At 40.5% G+C, this 26,252-nt stretch overlaps 1 protein-coding gene across 5 annotated transcripts; it reads left to right on the forward strand.

Moving 5' to 3' along the window:
* The first annotated feature begins 755 nt into the window (after positions 1 to 755).
* oc90 (otoconin 90) lies at positions 756 to 26,237 on the forward strand. 5 transcript variants are annotated; one of them, XM_044218567.1, is made up of 22 exons: positions 757 to 1,524; positions 4,977 to 5,028; positions 5,491 to 5,559; positions 8,783 to 8,957; positions 9,570 to 9,676; positions 10,379 to 10,510; positions 11,115 to 11,162; positions 12,188 to 12,253; positions 13,742 to 13,852; positions 14,348 to 14,425; positions 14,670 to 14,759; positions 15,183 to 15,353; positions 15,519 to 15,677; positions 16,187 to 16,291; positions 17,236 to 17,340; positions 18,293 to 18,445; positions 19,517 to 19,714; positions 22,306 to 22,404; positions 22,756 to 22,927; positions 23,673 to 23,779; positions 24,288 to 24,579; positions 25,666 to 26,237. In XM_044218567.1, the coding sequence occupies exons 2-22, from the start codon at positions 4,986 to 4,988 to the stop codon at positions 25,976 to 25,978; spliced, it is 2,793 nt and encodes a 930-aa protein (XP_044074502.1). In that variant the 5' UTR covers positions 757 to 1,524; positions 4,977 to 4,985; the 3' UTR covers positions 25,979 to 26,237. The 5 variants fall into 5 exon arrangements, with proteins under 5 accessions (XP_044074505.1, XP_044074502.1, XP_044074503.1 ...); XM_044218568.1 differs by having other exon boundaries at positions 758 to 1,524; positions 14,345 to 14,425; positions 18,305 to 18,445; XM_044218566.1 differs by having other exon boundaries at positions 760 to 1,524; positions 14,345 to 14,425.
* The last annotated feature ends 15 nt before the right edge of the window (positions 26,238 to 26,252 follow it).

Raw genomic sequence — 26,252 nt, forward strand, 5'->3', positions numbered from 1 at the left:
GCTCTCAGATTAATAAGGAGTTGTAAAGGCATGGACAAAACAATGGAAAAATCTTGCCAACAGGGCTACTAGAATATCTCTTTGGTTTTCAAGGCTGTCAGGAGTTTTGATTTGACTCATTTAGTCATGTTGTTTTAGGACTTACGACTTTTGAATGTTTGGAGTATTGTGTGTCCTTATATGTTTGGGTTTTTTGAGACTTATTCTCTTCCCACATTACAGACTTGTTCAGTTTTTGAGGATAAGGCTCATGAAATTCAAACTCTCACTTGTCAAAATGCTGATTAATTTAAGTCGACACATGTAGATGACCTGAACCAGCGCCATTCACTGAATGAAAAAACTAATGGCTGTGAAATGCAGCTGAAAGCTCCATTTTTGGACCTTTTTTTTAGATTACCTTTAGTAAGTTTAGATTCTCTTTATCATATATAAATAATTAATTAGATACTTAATTAAATAGATAATACATAATTAAAATGTATTGCATGTGTCTTCACCTTAACATGTTCCATGTTACCCCCATCCTCACGGCATGCATGTGCATCCTTGTGTGCATATAAACTCTATAGGGGGCCTTTTTAGGAGACTCTTTTTAGCAAACAAACAGTCAAATCAACATCTGCGAAGGCTTAAAGAAAGGGGAAAAATTCAGTTTATTTATTATTTTTTTTAGTAATATTTATTATTAGCTATTTTTTTACCAAACTGGTCATTACTGCAGGACTTCTGTGCTGCAGTACTGACTGTGTTTCTGGGTGGCTGTGGCTCTGGGTTGGCGGTCCGATCCCCAGTTCCTCCGTGTCCACATGTCGAAGTGACAGGCCAGTGCCTTGCATGGCAGCTCCTTCGCCATCGGTGTGTGAATGAGAGGCCAATTGTAAAGCACTTTGTCCTTTTTAAGGTAGAAAAGCGCTATGCGTAATTTTATCCACTTCCCCTCTGTAACATACCATTAGACATAACAATCTGTAGCATCCTCCCACACAGAAGCACCTGTCCCACACAATGCCCCACTATCAGCCCCCCCTGTTATTAAACCCACAGCTCCTTTACTTCACTGACCCTCCTCCCTCCCTGCAGGTAGTCATTGATCTGAACTCCTGGGAGGATAAGATCAGGTTGACCCCCGGGTCACAGATCCAGCCCCCTGCGGGACAAAGACCACTTTGTGGGTCCCCCCTGTCAGGAACCCACCTCTGTTAAAGCCTCAAATACCTGCACAGGAACCAAACCATGATAATCACCTGCTCAGGTGTCACCTGATAGCCAATAAGACCTGAACTGAATGGGCTAAAGGTCCCCCCACCTCCTCAGGTAGGACTGATAAACACAGTTAGTGGAGCTGAGAGTTTATTCTGTTAGGAAACAACACTACAAGAGCACTCAAACGGCTTCTACCTTCTCTATTGGCTGCTAATGTCCACCAGAACTGTCTGAGTCATTACAATGACGCAGAGTTTAACACTAATCTTTATTCAATGAAGAACCCCCAACTTCTACAGCTGCCACCCCACGAATAAGGTAAGATTTTCTTTGCTGCTTACCAGTTTGTTTGATGTTTTAAAGTTTTGTTTGGGTATCTGTTGCACTCAGTATTTGGAGTTTTGTTAATTCATACTTACAGGTCTTAGTTTTTGGTGTTGTTGCTCTGTAATTTGGTATTTTACAGCACATGATTTAAGTGAAAGTGGACTTGGGTAACGGGATGGTGTGAGTTGTCATTTTCAGCAATACAATGAATCAAAAGGCTCTGTGTAATGTGTTCCCTTGTCTTGACAAATCCACAGATAATTATCAACAACTCTGCAGCTCTACTGAGCTTTTTAGCCTCTTTTAGCTCCTAGTTTTGGTTTTCCAGCATATTCTTTGTCTGGTTCAGTCTCAGTGTTTCCAGCAGCAGCTGTTTTCATCAAACAAGCTCTGATAAACCCACTGTACACTACCTGCTCAGAACCAAACAGCAGAAAGACACAGTCAGAGACTAGCTGGTGAACATAGTGGAACATTTAGCAGCTAAAGAGCCAGATATTTTTCTCAGAAGTTGGTGGAGACCAACCAATTAGAGCTAAAAGGAGAGTGAATATTGGATTTTCATTCATCAGGTGGACACCAACATGACTCCAATTGGATGATCATGTCGCTCTGTGTCTGCTTGATGTGGAATTGGGCAGCTGTTTGCTAACACACTAACAACTTTAAGGCAACTATAGCGTACAGTTTGTGTCCGTCTGTTAAAGTAGCTTGTTGTGGAGTTCTCTGTCCCCAATTGTGGTTTTTAAAAAAAGTATTAATGCAACTCTACTGAGACCAAATCCTTGAATTTGCCTATCATTAACAATAACTTTAAACTAGTAAATTATGTAGCTAGCGTGCAAATATCTATTAAGGCCCGGTCAGGCCTGGAGAGTTGTTTTTACTGACAAGCACTAGCATGTTTCCAGCTGGCTAGTGTGTTAGCAGTTAGCTTGCTGTTACTGTTCAAAACATCCAATCAGAGGGCTTAAGATTAGCTAATAACAGGATGAAGTGACATTTAAAGTTCTGTAGAATTTAATTGATAAATTCAGGAAATTACATCAATTTACTTTTGGAATTGAAACTGATTTTGGATGCAGTGTTTCCCAAATTGCAGCAATGGAGCATTCTACTCTTCTTCATGGCAATTGCCGCTGAGGGTCATGAGTACTGTGCCATTCAACATACCAGAATGTGATTTGACAGAAAGGAAGCAGACACTTTTTTAAAATCAGTGGCCATGACATAATCTTATATAACATTGTTCATTTATCGGAGATCATTTGTCCTTTTTTTTGTGATACATTTTTGAGATTTAAACACAATTCTAAAGGGATGGTGTTACAAGTTCAATCCATAGAGAAAGCAAATTATTTATCTCAAATGGCCATGCATTAACCAAAATATAATTCACAAGCAAACAGAAGCCCAAATTACAACTTTCAAATTACAGTTTGGAAAAACTACAATTGGTGGCTCCTTCCATTTCTATAGGCCAGACAGTGATGTACAGATACTTACAGACAGATAGGCCTATATAAGATAGGGAAGTTGTTAAAATGCAAGGCCTGTTATCTCAATGGTTTGCCCAATGTGGGCTTTTTTGCTCTTTAATATAAACCTTCATAGATCGTATAAATGACTTTGTCATTTGGATCCATGTGCAGAGTTGACCGCTTCAGCTTTCAGGTGACATTAAAGATTGAATAAAGCTTGTATATAACTGCATTAAGGAGACCGCTGACCCCCTCTGCGCTGCATTGACACCAGTAGAAATGATAACTTCTGTGCTCTTAGTGAAATGTACTCGGGGCTTGAATAATATTAATGATACACTTTAAGCCGCAGGTGGGCCGAGCTGTTTGAAGCCATCAAAGACAGCAGCATTAATCAGCGCTGTAATGACGGGGTACTTTATGGAGCTGTGTAGGAGATGTCGGGGTATATTCAGTTCTCTACTAAACGTGGGGGGAAAAAAACAACCAAAAAAAAGATGATATTTCTGGTCCCCCCAGATGAGCATGTTCATTTCTTTGATTGGGTGTAAGGTCCCCACATCACCCGGGGGGCGTTGAGGTGACAGAGTTTGAGCCGAGCTTTTGCATTAATGATAACGTGGAGCTCATTTGTACCTTCTGTGCTGTTAGATTATTTAACACCTGTTTTTGATTTACAGTCCCTGCAACGGCTTAATAAGCTTCAAGCTCAGATGCACGATTTCAGTTTGAGTGCAGACTCCTTTGGTTGTGCAGAGAATTACAACAACATGTGTAACAGAATGTAAACTATTATTTTGGAACATTTCAGGTATTTGGCACTCAGGCAAATTTTTTTTATCGCATTCTTTTAAATTGAATGTTGGGAAAGTTGAAAGCAAAACATACGTGAAATACATGAAAACGTATAGATCGTTGTGCCAATCTATTCAGCATTTTCAAAATAGCACAGAAACGGGCCAATCCTATGATGACTGTGAAGGCTGGTGTTACTTTATATTTTTTCAACTGACAACAAATCCAATGAAATGCCCAAAAGCAACAATGTGTTAGTCCGTCTCTCAATACTTTCTGACTTCCCTACCCTGTCTGTGGCTCCCAGCTCCAAGCCCATTGGTTCCTACCGAAGACGTAAATCTATAAACGGCTCACAAATTGTTTCATAAAAAAAAAAAGGCTGAGTAACATTTGATAAAACCTACAGTGACCAGCTGTTTTAGGAAATCACTCAAACAGGAGGAAATCGTGCATTTGTTGGGGACTATTTCCAGCAGCGGATTAATACACATTTGGTGCTGTAGTGAGTGTTTGGGGCAGCAGGATGGTGTGTGTGGGGCTGAGTCAAAATAAACTACTGTGTGTGTGTGTGTGTGTGTGTGTGTGTGTGTGTGTGTGTGTGTATGTTCATGGTAATGAAGGAACATGTCACCCAGTGCAACAGTGTGGCTCATTGATATGTTTTTAATAGTTTGACAAAAAATTTAAAATATCGCCAGGCTTAGCCTATAAATAATGATTTTATACTGGTGGTTTGAATTAACATTAAGTATATGCAATATCTGGTTACTGGACTACAAAACGCTAACCATTTTCCAAAGCCTGCTATCAGAGTGAGACTAATTTCTTTCATTCAAGGCAACAATTTATTACAGTAATTTCAGTACTGGAAATCAAATTGAGAGACATGCATATATTCATTCATTTAGCCCAAGTTATGTTACATTGCAATAAAACACATTTCCAGGTGGTGAATTCAAAGAAAGAAACATCTGGGAACTGACAGAGAATATGCGGCGTAAAAATTAGGTGTGTTGTCAGAAAATCCAACAAACAATGCAAAGGTTTTACTATAAAATAACTTCCAAGTTGAACATTGCTTTGCAATAATGATACTCAGAGCACCATTTGTCTTTCCTGTGATGTGATGAGACTTAAATGAAAGCCTTCTCCCTCTGAATGCAGGTACAAGTCATGTTTCTGATATGGATTTTCATGCTATCTGCTGTTCCAAATGGTGAGTTCACTGCGATGTTCCCAAAAGCACATGTACTCCTAGTTTAAGGGGACACTCCGTTGCATCTGGACCAAAATTGATATTGACTGAAAAAGTTGTTAATATTTACAACTGCTGATTTTAATTTTTTATTAATGACTTATTAATTAGTTGACCATTACTGACTCACCAGCCAGAGAGTTTATATCACAATCTTGCAACCGAAAAGTTCTTGTTAAAGGCTTTTAACTGATCTATAAAATATTATCAAATCATATTACCTATTAATGAAGCCATTAGTACACACTTATAAAACCCTTTACAGAGGGTGTTATATTAGAAAGACTGTCTTTTCTGTGATGGTTTCATGTGTTTTGTGTAATTATACTAATGTGACATGATGTAATATGATGGCTTATTCATGTGTTAAATGTTGATGAAATCACTATTATAATAATTACTTATCTTGGTCTTTGTCTTCAGCACTTTCTGGCAGCTCCATCTTTTGCCCAGACCCAGAGGCCAGCGACCACAACACAGATCACATGATTGGTGAGGATGAAACCCTAATTAATAAACTGAGCAATATGACACACATAGCCTTGCTTAATATTTAATTAGAATCAACTATCAAAGTCAGTGATTTGTTGGTTTACTGAGTTCAAAAGATCAGTCACGCAGCATTTCATATGATAGTGTAGTGCTTTATTGAAGCCTGTAGGGAATGAATAGAAAGGTCTGATGGGGATTTAGTGTCTTCACTGTCATGTACAGCTAAATATCTGGGCAAACAATCAGTTAATATTTATTAACAAGTAGTTTAACCATATGCTAATCTGAAGGATCTTTCATCCATCCATTTTCTTCTGCTTATCTTGGGCCGGGTCGCACTGGCAGCAGGCTAAGCAAGGTAGTCTAGACATCCCTCTCCCCAGCCACATTTTCCAGCTCCTCCTGGGGGATCCCGAGGTGTTCACAAGTCAGATGAGATATATAATCTCTCCAGCCTGTTCTGGGTCTACCCTGGGGTCTCCTACCAGTTGGATGTGCCCAGAAAACCTGCAAAGGAAGGCACCCAGGAGGATCCTGATCAGATGCCCCAACCACCTCAACTGGCTCCTTTCAACTCGAAGAAGCAGCGGCTCTACTCCAAGGTCCCCCTGGATGTCTGAGCTCCTTACCCTCTCTCTAAGGCTGAGCCCAGCCACCCTACAGAGGAAACTCATTTTGTATCTGCAATCTAATTCTTTTCTTGACCATAGGTGAGGGCTGGAACGTGGATTGACTGGTAAATCGAAAGTGTTGCCTTCTGGCTCAGCTACCTCCTCACCACGACAGTCCGGTACAACCTCAGCATTACTTCTGATGCTGCACCAATCTGCCTGCCCATCTCATGCTCCATTTTACCCTCACCATTAACAAGACCCCAAGATACTTGAACTCCTTCACGTGGGGCAGTAACTCACTCCCATCCCGGAGGAAGCAATCCACCATTTTCCGGCAGATAACCGTGGCCTCAGACTGGAGGTGCTGGCTCTCATCCCGGGCCGCTTCACACTCGACTGCAAACCCCCTCCAGTGCGTGCTGAAGGTCATGGTCTGATGAAGCCAACAGAACCACATCATCTGCAAAGAGCAGAGATGCAATTCTGAAGTCCCCAAACCAGACACTCTCCTCCCCCCGGCTGTGCCTTGAGATCCTGTCCCTGAAGGTCACGAACAGAATCGGCGACAACTCTGGCAGAGGCCAACGCCCACTGAAAATGTGTTTGAGTTTGTGCCGAGAATACGGACACAGCTCTTACTCTGGTTATATAAGGTCCAGATAGCTCGTAGCGACAGCCCTGGTACCCCATACTCCCATAGTACACCCCACAGGACTCCCCGAGGGGACAAGGTCATAAGCCTTCTCCAAGTCCACAAAACACATGTAGACTGGATGGGCAAACTTCCATGACCCCTCCAACAACCATGCATGCATCCATTGCCCAATAAACTAGTTTGTAATCCTTCTTTAAAAATAGATCTTGTTTAGGCAACAAACATTTATAAATGTTGTTTTTTACACAATAGAATAGTTTGTTAAATGACCCTCCTGAAAACGTGATAATGCATCTCAAATACTTGTAAATTGCCTGTAAATTACTCCACTTTTCTCCACGTTATAAACACAAGATGTAGTAAAAATGATGGCTGCTAGGTGAAGTGTTGTTAATATTTTAACATAGTTTGCAAACCAGCTTTGACTAAACGAATGAAAGTAAGACTAATGTTTATATTTATTAACTGGTTTCAGTCTTTTTTATGTTATGTTGATACTCAGCTTCTTCATTGAGGGGGGGGGGGGCTGATGAAAGCAAGATAACATTTTGTCAATAAAGCGTGGTATACTTGAGAAGAGTTGTGCCACGTATTAATTTTGATGGACTTGTATTGAAGCTGGTCTGCACATTGCTGTGTGTGCGTTCTCAAAGTTAATACTTAGCCTACTGCGAGTTGAGTTTTACATTATTCAGTATTTATAATATCTGACGGGTAGCTATATTGTACAGTTAAAGCAGAGTTATTGTTTGGGATTAGAGGTTAGTGATAATGGTATGGTTGCTAAGTGTGTAGCATAGCTGCTAAGAGTAGGTACTCCGTTCTGTGGAAGCAAGATAGAAATCTCTCCCTGATTTTTATTTTTTTTAACTAAAATTTTTTACCTTTTTTTACAATGAACTCTCCCTTCCAAATGTGAAAGATGTAAGCCCGTGTCTATATAAACAAAATGAACCACATAAATATGCACATAAACCTACACATATATGCTTGCATGAATATACTGTACAAAACAACTGCGTCAACATTTCAGAAAGAAATGTTTTCGCATTCGCTCTCCAAATTGTCCTATCCCCATCAATGCATATTGACTTCCTCTGTTTGTATGACACGTTCAGCGTTTGTTACGGGCGTCAGATGACACAACTACCATGATGCAACAAGTGTGTGTTGCACTTAAGTTTGGTTTTCATTTTATCAACTTGTCTTTATAGGACTCTATTGTAACTTACATGAACCCTAAAACAGCAGCAGTTCTTCTTCAAAAGATTTAAAAAGAGAATATTTTACAGCCACTTTTCAAGACTACGAAGGTGTTTGATACTCAAAACGTAGAGTTTGGATTAAGTCACTTAAACCTAAATGTAATGATTCTTCAGCCTTATTAAGTATTAACATTGACTCAGTAGTAACCTCACTGGTAGACGCTTATCAGTGGTATTACATGAAATCTGAGGGACGATTGATCTCTTTTGGAGTAATTCTTAGCAAATCCCCAAAAAATAAATCAAGTAATTTTGGTTGGGTCATTGTGTCAACTGGCTGGAAAATTGCAGCAGTGTCTCGTCCAGGTCAGACGGTAATTGTTTCCCCAACAATCAATCATCCAGGTGCTTTAACGTCGCCTGACTTTATGTGCCATTTTCTGTTGTTGACATCAAGGTCAACTAATTCACAAGCTGTGATGTTCTGGGACACCTATAGTCCTAATCAGCACTGTGGGTACATCTGGCATGTGGAGAGCTGTGGCCTAAATAATTTTCTGCCCTGCATGCTTCTCTGGATTCGGGTTATTGGAATCTACCAACAGGATTATCTATGATTAAATCATTCTGCTCTCCACCTGCAAGATGGAGGAAATGGAGAGAGTGAAATTGTTTTAGGTTTGTTCCTTTTACAGCCTCTGTGTGTTTGTCTCTTCAGTTTACATCTTGTTTCCCTTCTCCTTGTGCAGATTGTCTCGGCCTGCGCTTCACCTGGCTCCACTCGGTCTTTGATAATTTCCCCTCGCTGCTGAATTTTGCTCTGGAGCTACGCTGTGCGACGGGGCTTTGTCCACGGGACCTGGAAGATTATGGCTGCTCCTGCAGATATGTGGCCGCTGGAAACCCTGTGGATCCTCTGGACGTGTAAGTAAGACTCAAACCACAGCAGGAAGCAGCTGCAGCAGCTGCTGAACTTAAAATACAGCATCATGGCTTAATTGAATTCAGAGGCTGCTTCTCTGCTCCTACATTTTTTGTCTGCATGCCTTTTTGCTCAGTATTTCCCTCCAACATGCCTGTACACAGTCCTGAGAGGGGTATAGATGCAGTTTCAAAGTTTGGCACAGATCCTTCTCAACCTATGACATGATAAACCTTCAAAAAGTTTGGGAACTCAAAGATGTCTTGAGAGCTGGGTGAAGGCGCTAGTATCTATAAAAAGTGAGTTCAGTTAGTTTAGGCCCACCCCCTGTGACCTCTGCTAACTTAACTGAAAATAAAAAAGCACTCTTCTCATCAGACAAGAACAGATTTACAATAGATTTGGTGATTTATCTACGTAAACACTCCTTACTGATATGAAAGAATGTCGACTTGTGGAATTCCTAAATAATGATTGTGTGTAATAATTATCTCTCATTTGCCGTAATTAATTTTAAACGTATTGTACTTCAATGCCCTCTGCTGGCAAAAGTAGAGTTGGACCTTCGTCCTTTTTAGACACCTGAAGTAGCTCTCATTTCTTCTTTGCTGCAGCTGCTGTGAGACTCACAGGCTGTGTTACCAGAACTCTGCCCCCTGCAGGCAGGAGCTGCCGCTCCTCCCAAACAACTTCACCTGTTCAGCAGCAAACACCAGCTGTGGTAAGACTTGCAGTTTAAAGGAACAGTTCGACATTTTGTGAAATGTGCTCATTTGCTGAGAGTTAAATGTGAAATCATTACTACTGTCGGGTTTGTTCAGTAAATATGAAGCTACAAACAGCAGAAGTCTCTCCGCTGGCTACCCGTCAACCTCACGGTGAAGACTGCGGGAAGTCACTGCACCCGGCCAAGAAATAGTCTGGCACATTATCCACCGTTAAACACAAATTGTTGTTTTTACACTAAAGCAAACAAGATATAACGTGTTAATTAGTGAGCTTTGGAGGTGCTGGTAGATGGATTTAGTTTCCTTTGAACAGAGCCAGGCTAGCTGTTTCCCCCCATTTTCAGTCTTTATGCTAAGCTAAGCTAACTGACTGCTGGCTGAACACTTATATTTACCACACAGAAGTGAGAGTGGTACCGATCTTCTCATCTAACTTCCAGAAACCGAATAAGCGTATTTCCCAAAAAGTCGAACTTCTGCTTTAAGTGAAGATTTAGATGAAGACTATATGTGTAGATTTTATGAAACCAAATGTTACATCAATAGGCCTATCTAGTCATTTTACCCAAGCTGTGTCCTGCCACTATTAAACCAGAAGAAACTAAAATTGTGACACTAGTCCTACATGTCATGTATATAAGATGACAGTACTATCTATGCACATTAATTGATGGTATTTTTTTTTTATCTCGCAGATGCTGGTGATTGGTGTCTGCAGAGGTTTTGTGAATGTGACCAGGCTGCCATTGACTGCATGACTCAGAGCTCATACAACGCCACACTGAGAGGCCTCGCCGAGTCATCCTGCTCTGCTACAAATCAAACAGGTAACTTCATCACAGGAGACAAGCGGCCTGATAAACCTGCAGAGTGCAAAGCAACAAACTGCTCCTTCAGCGCCAACAACTGACTTCCCTTTGTGTGGACATTTTAAAGACAAACACTGTAAGTGCAGATAAGGCTGGGTAGGTAGGGATCTCTCTCGCTCTCGTAAGGATGGTTAAACATGTAGAGGCTATTTATTTCATTCAGCGAGAACAGTTACCAGGATTTAGGCTACTTTAGATCAAGATATTACAATAACCAAAATACTAGACCATTTTTAATCTTATAACATGACGCAATATTATTATTACCTGATATATCAATGAATCACTCAGCTCTAAATGTACATTAAAACTGGATCCTAAAAAACAAAGTATAATAAAATATAAAACATATTGAAGCTGAGCTCTGTTTGAAGTCCTCGTGGAAGGATTAAAAGGAATCAACAGGCTATCAAACTATGTTCATTAAATTACATATCTCCATATACTGTGCTATTAGCAGCAGTTGGCGTCATTAACACTGCTTCTGCTTTCTATCCACACTGCCTGACAGAGCGGAGGCCCAGCAGTCTGAATCCCTCATTAGTTTGACTCTGTGTTTCAGATGTGCTCAGCAGCACCGCGGAGACCAGCGAAGCCTCCAGAGGAGCAGGTGAGTCTGAGTGATGTCCACACACTGAACGCCGAAACTCTGATCAAATGACGCCGTGTCAGGGAGCTTTGAGGACACAACCGGCAAAATGTCCGCGTCAGCTTTCTCCAGACAGTGCGTCAGTCGGGGTGCGTCAATTTCCAAGCGGGTCAGCGATGTCAGATCCAAGGAAGCGATTTATTGGGTAGAAACACAGATGGCTGAGTCACATCTCTGTGGCTTTCAGCCAATTAAAACAATGACCTCTCGATGTTTAATCCTGCAGCTTCCTACCCACGCACATCTGGAAGAAAAAGTTCCTTTGATCCGTCAGGTCCAAATATAGATGTTCTGCCCCAGCTGAGCTGCTCTCAGCCTGAGAGAACCAGGAACGGTTTAAGTAGAGGAGTTTATTAAAGTAGAGAAGCCACCTTCAGAGGAAAGGTTGTGTAAAGCCTGTTGGAGGCCTGTCAGACAGTTCAAGTTGAGTTTTTTCGGTTTGAATAGACATTTTACTTATACCAGCGGCCTGCAACATCCTCTGCTTGACTTTAAATACGCTTTCGTTGATGATTTCATGTCAAGTACTGATAAACTCTTGCAGTGTTAAAGAGTAGCAGGTATGGCTCATGGTGTAGCTCTGTAAAGGCCAAATAATTGTGGAAACTAAAGTAAATCAGGAACTAAATGGAAGCTAAAAAGTCCCTTTGAAGAACCGTAGTGATCAGGCAAATCTGACCAATCAAGGATTAAAGAGTAACTCCTGTTTCCTGTCTCATAGTATTACAAACTGCTGTTCAGCATCCTGGCACAGATGTGTTACTCCAATGCCAGTTCCAGTTGAGCAGGATACTGGTCACATTTGACTAGCTTCATTTTATGGTGCTGTAACAAAATAGGGGAGAATATCTTTTAATTTGTAAAATTGTAATGTGACCACTTAAGTTAAAACAGCCACAGGCTTTAAGTGACTCTTTTGGAGTATATTTATATAGATAGACTGAATTCATCCTGTATATGTTGGTCCTGTCTGTCCTCCTTCCCAGATGTTCTCTCAGCAGGAAACGATTCTGTGAGCTACCCGCTCTCCAACTCTTCCCTCCTGTCAGCAGGTAAAAGCCCTGGTTGGGGTTGAGTTCACTTTGTAAAGCTCTGTGTTCACACTCAGCACATCACTGCGTCTCAAGAGGGGGAAAAATGGAATTTAAATTTTGCTGTGAGAGTTTTGACGCTTGAGTCCTTGAAACTGGAGTGTGAGAAATCAGTGTTTATATCCCAGAAGTTCTTCAGGACAAAGGAAGAGAGTCATTTTTCTCAAACAGATAAATGTGGAGAGGTTTGTCCTGATAAAACTGATATGAAGACGTAGTTATGACTGACCTTGGATTATGCTCGCTGCTATCAGAGGCAATAGTGTGAAATTACATTTTCTGTGAGTCAAGACAGTTAATAAAGCTCTCAAAGTATCACCTGGTTTTTAACCATGAAGAAAACACAATTTAACAATCCTTAACATTTGTTAATGTATGGATATGAATGTATTTTAGTGCTGAAACAACTATTTGATTAACAGAAATTAAACTTAATTTTTTTTAAAAAACATTACACATGTGGATTCTCTGGTTTCAGTGTCTAAAATGTAAGAATCACAGCTTATTTTAAATTTTATTTTTTGACATTTTATGGACTAAAAGATGAATTGGTAAATCCAAAAGATCATTATTAGATTAATTGATAATGAAAATAATCAAAATGCAATGGTTCTGGTTCCCAACCTTTTTGACTTGTGACCCTTTTATAGCCCACTCAGTTGTTAGCAGTTTAATCAAGAAGTGGTGTTCCCTTCTCAGACTGTAACAATAGTAGTATTAATAATGCTAAATTTTATTTATAGAACACTTTTCTGGAAACTCAAAGACGCTTTACATAACAAATCAGATTTGTAAGAGCAGGACAGAAAAATCAAACATTAAAACAGTTTTAAGAGATTGTTACAATTAATAGTTTCTTGGAGGCCTGGAGAGGTGAAACTTCCCAGTACTTAACAAGAAAGGAAGAAAAAAATAATTGTGTAGTAGAAAAATGTTTAAGGTTTGTTTTGTGACCCCCCCCCCCTTGAGGGCTTTAATCCCATTACTGGGAACCACTGCCATAATGTATTGATGGCACATAATTAATTAAAAAGTGACGCACAAATAAAAAAACAGAAACGTTGAGCTAATTAGTTTGTGTGTAAATCCTACTTTAAAATTAAAACATGTGTAGCCATTCTATGATCCATTTCAGTATTTTGGGAAATCTTCTTGTCAGCCATCTTCGAGTGAAATTAGAAGATTGATAATTATATTTATTTGTGTCATTTTTCTTCAGAATGTGTTTAACCTAGCTTCACACAAAGTAAAACAGAATCCACCCTCCAGCGACTCCAAAGCTGTCTGACAGAATACAGTACAGTCAATCACTGTTTGCAAAGGGAACCTGAATCTCAACATGTGGCTGAAAAACCAGCTCTCTCCATTCCAGCTGTGACTCCAGCAGTTAAATGATCCGTGTGTCTCGTGTTTGACTCGGCCTGAGCTGTTATTGTGTCTGGCCAGCAGAAATGGACCCGCTAATGACCAGCAGAGTGGATAACCGGAGCGACACAGCGGGGATGGATGGGGACCTCATCACCCTGCCTCCAGGCCCGGCCCCCATACTGACGCCTGCTGGTACGCTCTAACAGGTTTAACACAGGGCCGAGCAGAGGGCAAAACTTAGACTTATATTCTTTTCCTGGAGACTTACCCTAAGCTTAAACCAAGTCTTCACCCTAAAATTTAATGATTTACGTTATGGGGACTTGCCTTTTGTCCCCACAACATGAGTAATACACACACACACACTGCACGTCACCTCTCTTTCCTGTATGTGTGGTCCATGCTCTAAAAGATGCATGTATTATGCATCATGGTAAAGATTACATTTTCTTATTCCCTTTGGGGCAAGTTGGTCATTTCAGCAGAGATCAATGCCTCTGAACAATCATCAAAATATATTCATTTAATAACAGCTCGAATCACAGTACAGCCTCAAGCTGCTAGCATGGTTGTATAATCTCGTTTAACAGTCATTTTTACAGAGTAGTAAATTATTAGCTGTGTTCTTGGGAAACAGCCGTGTGTGTGTTAATTGTGATTTTTGTCTGTGGCTTGTCATTTAAGAAGAGTTTGAGGAAGGTGAAGGTGGTGCAGAGGAGGTAGGAGGAGAGGAAGAGGCGACACACACAAGTTTCATCTCTAAAGGTAAAACAGTTGCATTACTCATCTCGTTTCCATCTGTACGTACTTACTGTGATCCTCCCTGAAGTACTTTTCTGGCAAACTTGTGTTTTTCCAAGCTGCTCATAATTACATTTGGCTCGAGCTGACCATTCTGCAGCTTCCAAAACACCAGAAATAATTTCCCTGCTGTTGGTCTCCTGCTGCTCGGTGACTCACTTGGCTCAGACGTTTCCAGTCGCTGTCTTATGTGTTGCTGCTTTTGCAGATTTGAATGAGGCTGTGACAGAGGAAGCACTAGAGCTGGAAGAGATAAATAAGGATCAGACGACCCACAATCCTTCAGCAATCAGCCCTGGTGAGCCAATAATACTGTCCGTCTCCATCACGGTTGATAACAGGAATGTAGTACTAGTTTTTAAATATAAAGGAACAGTTGGTGATTTTTTATTTTTATTTTGATGACGTGGCGTTCACATGATTTCTATAACTCAGGAAAAGTTTTAATGAATTGGACATCGGGTGAATCACTGTGTGGCAGCATTTAGAAGTGATCAGAACTGAGAAAGACGTACAGTTAAATGTTAGTCTGATCTGGCTGATCTCTATATAAGTGACGTGAGAAATATTAACGTGTCAGGTGAAACCCAGTCAAATGATTACTTGATAAAGTCTGAACTGCAATAATATGAAAACAAGATGGCACTTTTGTCTAAGGCTTTATTTACATTTTGATGACGTATCACAACACATTAAATACTTATCGAATTCTCTGCTGCAGATTCAGTTTTGTTCGTCCACGACAGAGAAACACTGAGCGAAGCAGAGTCAGAGCCGACCAGACGCTCTTCTCTGAGCTTTGGAGATGAAAACATGGCGACGTCTTCAACACCAGCAGCTTCACACGTCGACATCACACCTTCCAATCAGACTACAACACCATCTGAGGAAGGTGATTCAGAAATAAGGGTGGTCTGTCTTCTGTAAAGTTTCTCATTTTGTTTTTCCTTTTTATTATTATTTTTTTACATTTAAACACATACAACAGACATATTATATACATATTTAAAAAAGTTTAGATTGAATTAATCATAATTTTAATCTGATGTCTCTGCAGGTTCAGTCGACATCACAACTTCATCACTGCCATCAGCAAAACCACAAATCAGTCCATCTGAGAAAATAACCATATCCAGTGCGATGGCCTTAAAGTCATCTGAGGAGGAGGATGATGATGGTGATGCTGAAGGGGAGCAGGAAGCTTCAGATGAACATGGTGAGTTTAACTAAACAAACTTCCTTTTGTATCACAGGATCTTCTGACTCCAAAATGATTCAGTCTAATTTTATTAGAGTAGATTCTTTTCACACTTGTGTCGGACTTAAGACTTGAAAACAAAAATTCAAATTCTGACCTTGTAAAATCTCAGAACAATAAATTAGCCTCAGTTACCATAAATTCACAAATAGTGGCTTTATTTACCTCCACTGCAGAGAACACCAGGCTGTTCTGTGGAAATTGACATTATAATGAATTACCATGTGAGCCACTTTAGTACAGGTAATTCCTCCCCTGATTAATGTTTCTACCTTTGTTTGTGCTGTTCCATTATTTACAATACAGGCTTTCATTAGAGAGTTTATGTAAAAAAAAATCTATTAAGACAGCTTAAAAGTACAATGTTAACATGCTGGGTCACTTTGTTGGTCAGCACTCAGACCTTGAGTGGAACTCACCCCATAAGACTTAATCTAAACTCTTTGATTGTTGTTGTTCTCCCTCAGTCAAGGATATTCTCACAACTGCCAAAACAGTCACAACACAGAGTGTAACCACTGAGGAGTCCAACGAGCTGACCGGAAGCTCGACGCCGTCCGCTTCTCTAACAGGTCAGTTTGTTACAGTGTGATGTGGTGCAGCTAAAGAATATATTGTGTAACATGAGAAAGCATCAAGCTTAAGAACTGTTCATTCCATTCAAAAGGTGCGTAAGACCTGAATCTAGTCAAGATTAGAGCGAACATATGAGATACCTAGGTTAAGTAACTGTAGTGAAATCTGGAAAGATTCAATAATTTTCTAGTCAACATTGTTGGTTTCGGTATATTAATGGGATTTGTTGTTAGTCTGACTCTAAATATTTTCTAACTTCTCTACCTCGTCTGTAGCACTGAAGACTTTCAAAACACCTCACAGATATATAGTTTTATTATTTAATTAAAAAATTCAGTTATTTCCTGAAACTGTAGGTTTTATCAAACTAACAGGAGGAAACAGATGTTTGTTGGGGACTATTTTCAGCAGCGGATTCATCCACATTTGGTGCTCTAGTTGAGTTCTTGGGGCAGCAGGAGGTGTGTGTTCATGGGGATGAAGGAACATGTCACCCAGTGCGGCTCACTGATGTGTTTTTAAATAGTATTTGGACAACAATGGAGTTCTGTGGCTCAGAAAGAAGATATGTGATACATTAGGTAGGTCTTTGTTGATTTAGATTTTTATCAACACTGTTTCCACATTGTATGAGTTTTTAAGAACAAGGTATGAACACTGCCACAACACACACAGCAAGCTGCAAAATGATTTGATTAAGTGTCACGTCCTTGCTGTCAGGTAAAAAACTACATACCTGCTAATTTTCCCCTCAATGCTAACGGTGTCTGTAATTACACAGAGGCTTTGACAGGTGCCTTAGGGGACGGAAATACACTCCACATTTTTAATTCCAGGAAGAAAAAGAAAATGTGATTGCTTTTTCTTTAATGCCTGGTTTAATCAAGGGGAATGTATTAATATCTAAGTTCTGAAGGTGTTTGTGTGCTGCTCCCTTCAGGTGGAGAAGGTGTCTCCTTTACACCAGCAACACCTCCAGCTTCAGAGGAGGGAGCAGAGCAGGGTGTCGGCAAGGAGAACACAAGTTTCCTGAGAGCAACTGAAGGTCAGCTCACTGGTGCACGCAATTGTTTTTTTCCATAAAAAGTCAGCAGTTTGGAGCTGACATACTAAGCGTTGATTGGGTTTTCAGAACAGGTGAGGAGTCCAGAGTTTGTTAAACCTGTCTGTATGGTAAATATGAAGCTACAGTCAGCAGGCGATTAGCACAAAGACTGGAAACAGCTAGCTTGGCTCTGTCCAAAAACCCCTATCTGTTAGACCAGTAACTTCCTAGAGTCTCGGCTGTGAGTGGTTACTAGGCAACCAGCAAAGAAATAGTGGGGCGGATTGGCTGCAGGTAGATTTTTGTTACCTTTGGAAACGGGGGGAAACAACTAGCCTGGCTCTGTCCAGTCTTTATGCTAAGCTAATGGACGCAGCTTCATATTTACCGTACAGACATGAGAGTGGTATCAGTCTGAACATCTCTCGGCCAGAAAGCGTATTTCCCCAAAATGTCAAACTTTTGCTTTAAGCCCATGCACGGTGACTGAAAAAAGCCATCATCAATACAACGATTCACCACAGCAAGGGGTAAATAAAGGGCAGAGCCTCCATTTTAATCCAGTGGAGTTAGAAATATTAACGCGTGTGAATTCACACTATGCACATAAAGCAGCTGTGGTTTAAAAAAAAAAAAAAAACTGGTGTGGGAAGAGTTTTATTCCACTCATTCTCCAAATTTCCTTAACAGATGATAGTTTTCCAGTAGTGAAATCTTACTGTATATATTCTTTTTTTAAATTCAGCGGCAACAAGATGGTGACCAAAGGAAATTCAACTAAGGAAAAGTTTAGACATCTGCTTTAGCTACACTGATCTTTGCCCAACAGCATTCAATGACTATATATTTAAATATACTCACTAAAATGCATACATTTTATTCTGAGGGTGAATCCACACTGTAATATTTGAATGTAAAGGCAAAGTTCTCACTCACTCTGTTGTAATAACAGCCACTTTCACAGAAATTATTACCATGGTGACAAAAAGTCCTTCAACAACAAGTTCACTACCAGAAAGCGACCCCGTCAGAACTGCTGACACTTCCTGGGAGGAAGACTTCAGACTGCAGACACCTGCTGCTGCTCTCAGTCCCCTGAGCCGAGGTGAGGCAGCTCACAGCAGCACTTCACTTGGAACAATCTTTAGAAATGAATTAGCATAACGACACATTGGGGTGAGTGGAATTAATTAAATGTTTGCACCATGCTCCTGCAAAAAAAAAACCCATTTTCTTTCTTCCCTCTAGTGGCATCGAGCCCTGCAGATAGTTTTGGTTTTATTTGTGCATCCTCCGCTCCGATACTATGGAGGTGACTGGCATTTAGTTTGAGGCAGAATTTTATAATTGCTCAGTGTCCGCATGTGGGTGAAGTGAACTTCATTTTATACGTTTAAGTCTAATCAGGAGCGACATACAACAAGAATAAATTATGTGAATATCACTGGACAGTAAAGTTTGAGCATCTTATTTTTTTTTTTTAGCATACAGCAAGCATGTTATCAAAGCCTCATGGGAGCTGTAGTTATTGAATTATGACAATCATTGATTGGGGGGGAAAAATGAGGGGTTCCAAATTTGCTGTTCAGTACAAAAGTAGATACAAACATGTTTCAGCTTTTTAGCAGACTGAATAAAACTATTTACAGGAAAACATGTTACCTGAACCAGGCTAGCGGAACAGTGACTTGACAGAAAACAAGCAGCAAATACATCATGCAGCAGCTTTGAAATGAATGATGAGACAATTCTGAATGCGTAATTATCTAGAACACTCATTATCCTGTGGCAGTAGTCGATATTACATGCAAATTTTAACCTAATTTCCAGAAATTTGGCGAAAGAAAGCGTGCATTTCCATCTACTACTGGCATGCAAATATTATGAGTTGGTGAAGCTAATTCTCCAGTCAAAGATGGAAATATGACATTTCTGTTTGTCATGTATTAAGGCGTGGAAGGTTACATTTTTGTCTGATGTTTTAGTCTCTTCAGTGGGAGTTTGAGTGATGTTTAATGCACTTTGTTGCATTGTGTTTTTATTGGTACAGCAACTTTTCCACCTCAGCCAAGCATAGAAACTTCTTTGGAAATGCACTTTGTGATGATTTGAAAAGAAAATGACTATTTAATAATTAAAACTAAATTTTCAATGATCTCTACCCTTCCTGCTTCAGGACAGGCAACGCAACAGTCCACAACCTCATCACCAACTTCAATGAGAAGCGTCTCACAGACAACACAAGGAAGCCGACTCACCTCCATCAAACCGAGATCAGACATCAACACGTCCACCGGAACCACAACAGCAACCTCGTACACAATGACTGAATCTGGAGAGCTGGCAGACAGCTCGCAGGAGAAAGACACAGATGGTAGAGTTTGGTCAAAAAACTGTAGTTAAAATATACAAAATACAAGCAGCATGCTGTTTCCTTCTTACCTTCTCTTTACTTCCAATTCCCCATCAACAGGCCTTCTGTCTCTTCACTGACTTGCCAGGTTAAATGAAATTTAAACAAAATGAATAAATTAAGCAGGTTTCTCTCATGGGTTCAATAAAGTTAATTACATTTAAAGGGGTACAGAAGTTTAAATTAAGTAATCTATGACCTCTCATGACAGCCAGAAGAAACACTTGCCCATAATGGACATTAACAATACATTCACATTTTCCCAATATGGAGGAGTAAACTGGATAATTAGAAGAGAAACATCTCCAACTGAGCTAATAAAAGTCGATTTGATGTTTTCTTTCTTGGCTTGAGGCTTTTTGTTTTTGTTGGGTTAAACGTGGCTCGACACTAGTATTTCCCTCATAGCCAAGAGTACAGGTCGCCTGGTAAACACGGTCACTGGTACTGACTTTTTTCTTCTTGACATAATGTCTAATGACCAGTGTTGGGCAAGTTATTTGAAAAATATACTCCAAACCTATTTAACAGGTGTAGAAATAGAAAATAGTGACCTATAGTTTGATTACGTAAAATTTGTAAGTGTCTCCAAATTGTAATCCCTTACGCTACTCATTACTAATCACATTTAGGGCTACAACAATTATTTTCATTATCGATGAATCTGCTGCCAATTGAGATTGACTGATTAATCGAATGGTCTATAAAATGTTAGAAAATAGTCAAAAATGCACATCACAACACCAAGGTGACATCTTCAGATTGCAATTTTTGAAACCACAAAATATTGACTTTACTATCACATAATAAATAAATACAGAAAATCATCACAGTTGGGAAGCTGGAACCAGTGAATGTTAGTAATTTTTTTTTTTACACAAAAATGCCAATCATAATAGTAGCTGATTCACAGTGCTGCAATGAGTTATTTAGAAATGTGTTACTGTCTATCGCTGTTTGACAAAGTTATTGATTCAAACATGCCTCAAACCACTGATCCACCGGGACGGCAGAGAGTTTAGCAACATAAGACAATAATGGAGTTAAAGCTGAAGAACGCTGCAATGTGAAAGACGAGCAGCATTATGTTTTGTATTCGCACATAAATGAGGTCTCTTACCTGAGCAAAAAAGGGGAGGCTGTGTTTACAGAGTCATCTGCCTATCCGTCTATTGGCTGGTGGCAGAAGGTGTTGCAGAGGTCCCCAGATGTCCTCCTACCCTCACACGTCCTCTAGCTCCTCCTGGGGGATCCTGAGGAGTTCCCAGACCAGATGGGTCACAAATACAGATGCTTCCATACAGAACACAAGAGCTCACTGAATGGTTTGAAGAGTATATAAGTGATGTGAATCATGTTAAGGCCTTCACCGTCGACCCCACTGAACACACTCCACCATCATTACTCATGGCTCATAACCATACTGGAGGGTTGGAACGCAGATCGACAGGTCACCGTGATGGTTTGGTACAACTCCCACTTAACTGTGACAGTCCAACAATCCACCTGTCTATGGCCCACTTCCAATGACATTACCATTAGCCAGTGGTGGAAGAAGTACTCCGATCATTTACTCAAGTAAAAGTACAAAAGTATTAGCATCAAAATATACTCATAAGTACTCATTATGCACAATGTTCCATTTCAGAATAATGTCTAATATAATGACTGATAGTACGTATCACTTTAATGTTGTAGCTGGTTAAAGTGGGGCTCATTTTAATTAATAATGCTGTTTAGCTTAATCTTCATCAATGTATCATTTTGTATTAATCTAAATCTGTAAAGAAATTAGTAACCAAAATTATGAAATAAATGCAGTAGAGTAAAAAGTACAATTTGCCTCTCAAATGTAGTAAAGTACAAGTAACATAAAATGAAAATACTAAAGCAAAATACAAGTACTTCAAAATTATACTTAAGTACAGTGCTTGAGTATATGTACTTTGTTACTTTCCACCACTGCCATTAGAGTCTGGGACACGGTCTTTGGTGGTCGCTTCCTATTTACAAGTAAAACAGTTCTGTTGGATCAAATCAACATGCCATCACTGGACAACATAGTGCTGGTTAGTGACCTGCGTGTTTATACTTGAAGGAAAATGTCTTCTTGCAGAATTCCACTGTAATGGCCATTTTAATGTCACAACGCTATGCACTGTGGGTTATTCCCTTAAGGAAAGTGTGCAAACAGGGCTCAAAAAGCCAACAAGAGGGCCCTCAAACACTTTTGGATTTCACAGAGGACTTAGCAGGAGGACGCATCAAAGTCTGAGAGTCAGTGAGGGTGGACATTGGAACTGGGCCTATTTCACGCTTCATTTTAACAAAACGCAGCGATATTTAAACTCCTTTACTTGGGGCGGGGGCTTGCCCCCAAACTGAAGGGGGCAAACTGAAGTCTGGCTGCAAACCCTCCCTGTGCGCACCAGAGGTTACACACAAATCTTCAGTGTGTCCTCTGTCCCTCTCTGATGATGATGATATTATTTAAGCCTTCTGAAGCTGCTGTGGCTAAAAGTTTCTTAAATGTGTTGTTTGTGTGTCGGCAGACTGGGATGTGGCTCAGAAGAGGACGGTGCCGTTCTTCGCCTGGTCCCTGCTGGAGTCTGTGGGGTTGACTGACATCCAGCTACAGCCAGACAGCAAAGGTAAAACAGTGGAATTTCTTTGGCTGCATGTCACTGATGGAGTAAAGGTTTCTCTTTACTCATAAGTCACGCATATTGAGATGTCGTTTTCTCCTGAATTGGATGCGTTGCATTATTCTGTCCTGGGTCCCTAAGCCTCGGATTGTTCTGCCTGATTATCAAAGTGTGGACAAACCACCTGCCATCTTTAAATCTGCTGAGATTTAAAGATGGCTATTTTAAATAGCTGAGTTTTGCAGACTTGACTTAAGCATTCGCCTGCAGCCCTTTAATTATGTAGCTTAACAGCATTTTTACAGTGTCTAAATCCCTTTTGTATACGTTCAGTAGTTTACTTGTTTCTCCAACCAGAATGCAGTCGCTCCTTCACCCTGCACAGCAGCGATGGGCAAGCCAGACGGGAGATGCCGGCTCTGGGGGAGATGCTCCACTGCCTGACGGGACGATGCCCCCATGAGTACGAGATGTACGGCTGCTACTGCGGACACGAGGGCGGGGGTCAACCTCTGGACCAGCTGGACAGGTCAGCAGCTGCAGGATAAGGAGCATACAGGAAGTGATGACATGTTATAGCTGATACATAGTAAGGAAAGAAAAACTGCAGTTTAGATTTTGTGATGAAAAGAAACTGAGATTTGACGGGTGAAGACTGCGATGAAACCTAATAGAATTTTAAGGTACCCCGAGGAGTTTTAAGTTATATTTACATTCACCGAAACACGTGTTTATCCTTGAGGTCAATTCATGCGGAAAACACACACACCCAACAGAAACTGCAGCTGTGATTTCCCCTTCCCATCGACTCACTACACTGTCGAATGCACCTTTTAAAATTTCTTCTGTACCTGACGAAGAGCAAATTTGGAAACTTTTTCCAATAATTTTTATTTTTTTAAACTTCTTCTAACGTAATAAAATAGTAAATTTAAAAGGGAGCGTTTGACAATGTTGTGAGTCCTCATGACGTGGACATCCTTGAGGTCTAACAAACACGTTGAATGCATTTGTTTTCTCATAAAACACCAGGGGTCGTCGTAGCCCTCCTTTCACAGACAGTCTAGAGTCAAATTTATTGTATCAGCCAATCTTTGAGGCAGCTGCCATTTTCATTTACCATCACAGTGGGCGATTTGCAAGCCTTGCTATATCGCCCTATAGCTCCACCAGTGGCCTAAAACTCCACTGCGTACCTTTAACCTTCCACTGATTTGTCCATGCTGAATAAACAGTAACAAGATACCAAAACAAACTTGAACATTCTTCATCAGGTGTTGCTTCTTCCATCACTGCTGCCTGAAGCAGATCAGCTCCATGGGCTGCAGGTCAGAAAGGAAGCTCAGCGCTCAGATCTCCTGTGAGAACGGGAAACCACGATGTGAGTACAGCAGGTCTACTGTGAAGACAGCAACATGAATGTTTGTTACACCGCAGAAACACAGCGAGGTAACAACCAAAGTACCGATAAATATGCTGCATTCATTTCCATCTACCTTCTCCTGAATCTTACAAAGTTCCCATGTTCTGGGAATCTCATGTTACCATCCAACAGGAGGATTTGATTTTTGTATTGACAACATCTACAGGAACTCTAAAACACAGCTGAGTGTTGAAGCTCTAAGTTACAAAATCAGACGGCATCAATGTGAACGAGAAAACCCCAATTTTTTCTCTTGAAATACAAAGTCACATGTTTTCCACAAGGTTTTAGGCACTCAAAAATTAACATTACGTTTGAGTCTTAGGACTTTACCTCTTACTTTGAAACAAAGCCACGTGGTTCACATCACTCCACTAATATCGAAGTCTTTCTAAATTATTTAAGCTAATTATAATCTGGAAGGCTCATTCTTAACCTTTAACCTCATCATCTGTCTCCTCTTCAGGTCAGGGCGTCACTGTATGTGACAAGCTGCAGTGTGTGTGTGACAAAACCACTGCAGAGTGTATGGCAGCGGCCCACTTTAACCACAGCCTGCCGTCGCAGCGGTGCCGCGGCCCCGGACCTCCCTGCCGCCGGGCCAGCAGACCCCCCAAACCACGCCTTTCCTCTGAGTCCAGCGAGGACAGCGAGGAGCCGGAGGGAGGACGCTCTGACGTGGATGATCCGACGCCCAACGGCATGCAGGAAACATCGACGGCTACAAACACACCTCCACCACACCGAGTTCAGAACAGGTGAGAAGAGAAGGTTCTCAAATCATAGAGTAAAAGCAGATCATTGCATTTAACTCTATTCTAAAAATATTAGCATTACATTTGCATGTTGTGTGTCGGGCTTTGTTCAAACCCACAGGACTTCAGTTAAAATTTTACTGGAGATGCCAAATATACCAAATATTTCAGGCTGACTTTGGGGGAAGTTGCATTCTGTCTATGAGCTGTGAGCAAGAGTGACTGTCCCTTCTCAGATTGGTTAGGTTAGATTTGAGAAAAGGCTTGAAAATAAACAATTTCGTATTGTAGATATGGTGTTTATTCTTTTTTTCTAACTGAAATTAGTCGTTCGCAGGTTGAGAATCATTCTGTGAGTGATATTTCACAGAAAATCTGATCTACTGAGTATCAAACACTCGCCTCCTCTAGGCTTGGAAGGTGTCTGAAGAGTTTCTTCCTTGTTTAGTTTATTTTTTCCATTGCTGTGATCAGATTAAATTCATGATATACAATTTATGTGTATATAAATATGTGTATATAAAACATCTATAGAAACGTCAGTATGTTGCAAACAGTCATCATTTTGCCAAAACACAGCGTCCTCGTTGCCCCATCACCCTCCTCCACCAGAAGCTGTGTCCCCAGCCACAGTTTGGCTAAATGATGATGTAATGTCCTGTACCATACTGATAAAATGATGGATACGCTGTGTACAGAGTATCCATCATTTCACCAACAATTACAGCATTTCACAAAATAAAATGACTGCAGTTTCTCTGTCCAGAAGCTGTCTGTAAGGAGCAGGTATCAGATATCAGGGGTTACATTTTTGATCATTTGTGCACATGAATTAAAATTAGTAGTTCGTATTACGAATTCGTACTAAATAACCTCAGAAGAAATAAGTTTTGCACACATTGAGTGTTGGTTTACAGTACTGGCATTTTGTTTCCCAATTCAAGCACCGTATACAATCCACTAACATTTGTTCTAAATAAAAGCATCTGTTAAATGCCTGAAACATGTCAACATAAAATCGAACTAAAATCACATTTTGACAGAATTAGTTCATGTTCAGTTCAACAACAAAATGCTGTCTGTCTGCAGTGATGAAAGCTCTGACCTGAAGGACGAGGAGAAGTCAAATCCTCCTGCTGGATCGTCTGGCAGCTCCACACGTCCTCCTCCTCCAACTCCTCCTCCCCCGTCCAGTGAGGAGAGCAGAGAGTCGCCGACACACAGCGGGATTCAAACCCACAACCACAGGCCGAGTGCAGGGCAGAGCCAAGGTCACCGACCAGCAGGGAGACCAGCAGGGCCCGGGGTGAAAGGTGAAGAGGAGGAGGAGGAGGAGGAGGAGGAGGAGGAGGGGGGAGGAGAGGAGGAAGAAGAAGAAGAAGAAGCGGAGAACAGAAACTAGAAGCGAATGTATTGCTTTTCAAAGGCAGCTTTGGGATTTGAAGAAGTCATTTTGGGGCTTCATTGTTTAAACATTATTGTCAGGTAATTTTGTTCCCAACAACAGAAGTTGTAATTTATAGAAATGACGTCAAAAATCAAATATTTACTTTGATTTATCAGGTTTTCTTCACAGATTTGTGAACTGCAAAAATGCTTTAGAGCACATCAAGGAAAGAAGTGAATTTATTAAAAAAAATAAATAAATAAAAGCAAACATACGTCTGTTGCATCTT

This window comes from Siniperca chuatsi, linkage group LG13, assembly GCF_020085105.1.
Source record: "Siniperca chuatsi isolate FFG_IHB_CAS linkage group LG13, ASM2008510v1, whole genome shotgun sequence".
Lineage (NCBI taxonomy): Eukaryota > Metazoa > Chordata > Actinopteri > Centrarchiformes > Sinipercidae > Siniperca > Siniperca chuatsi.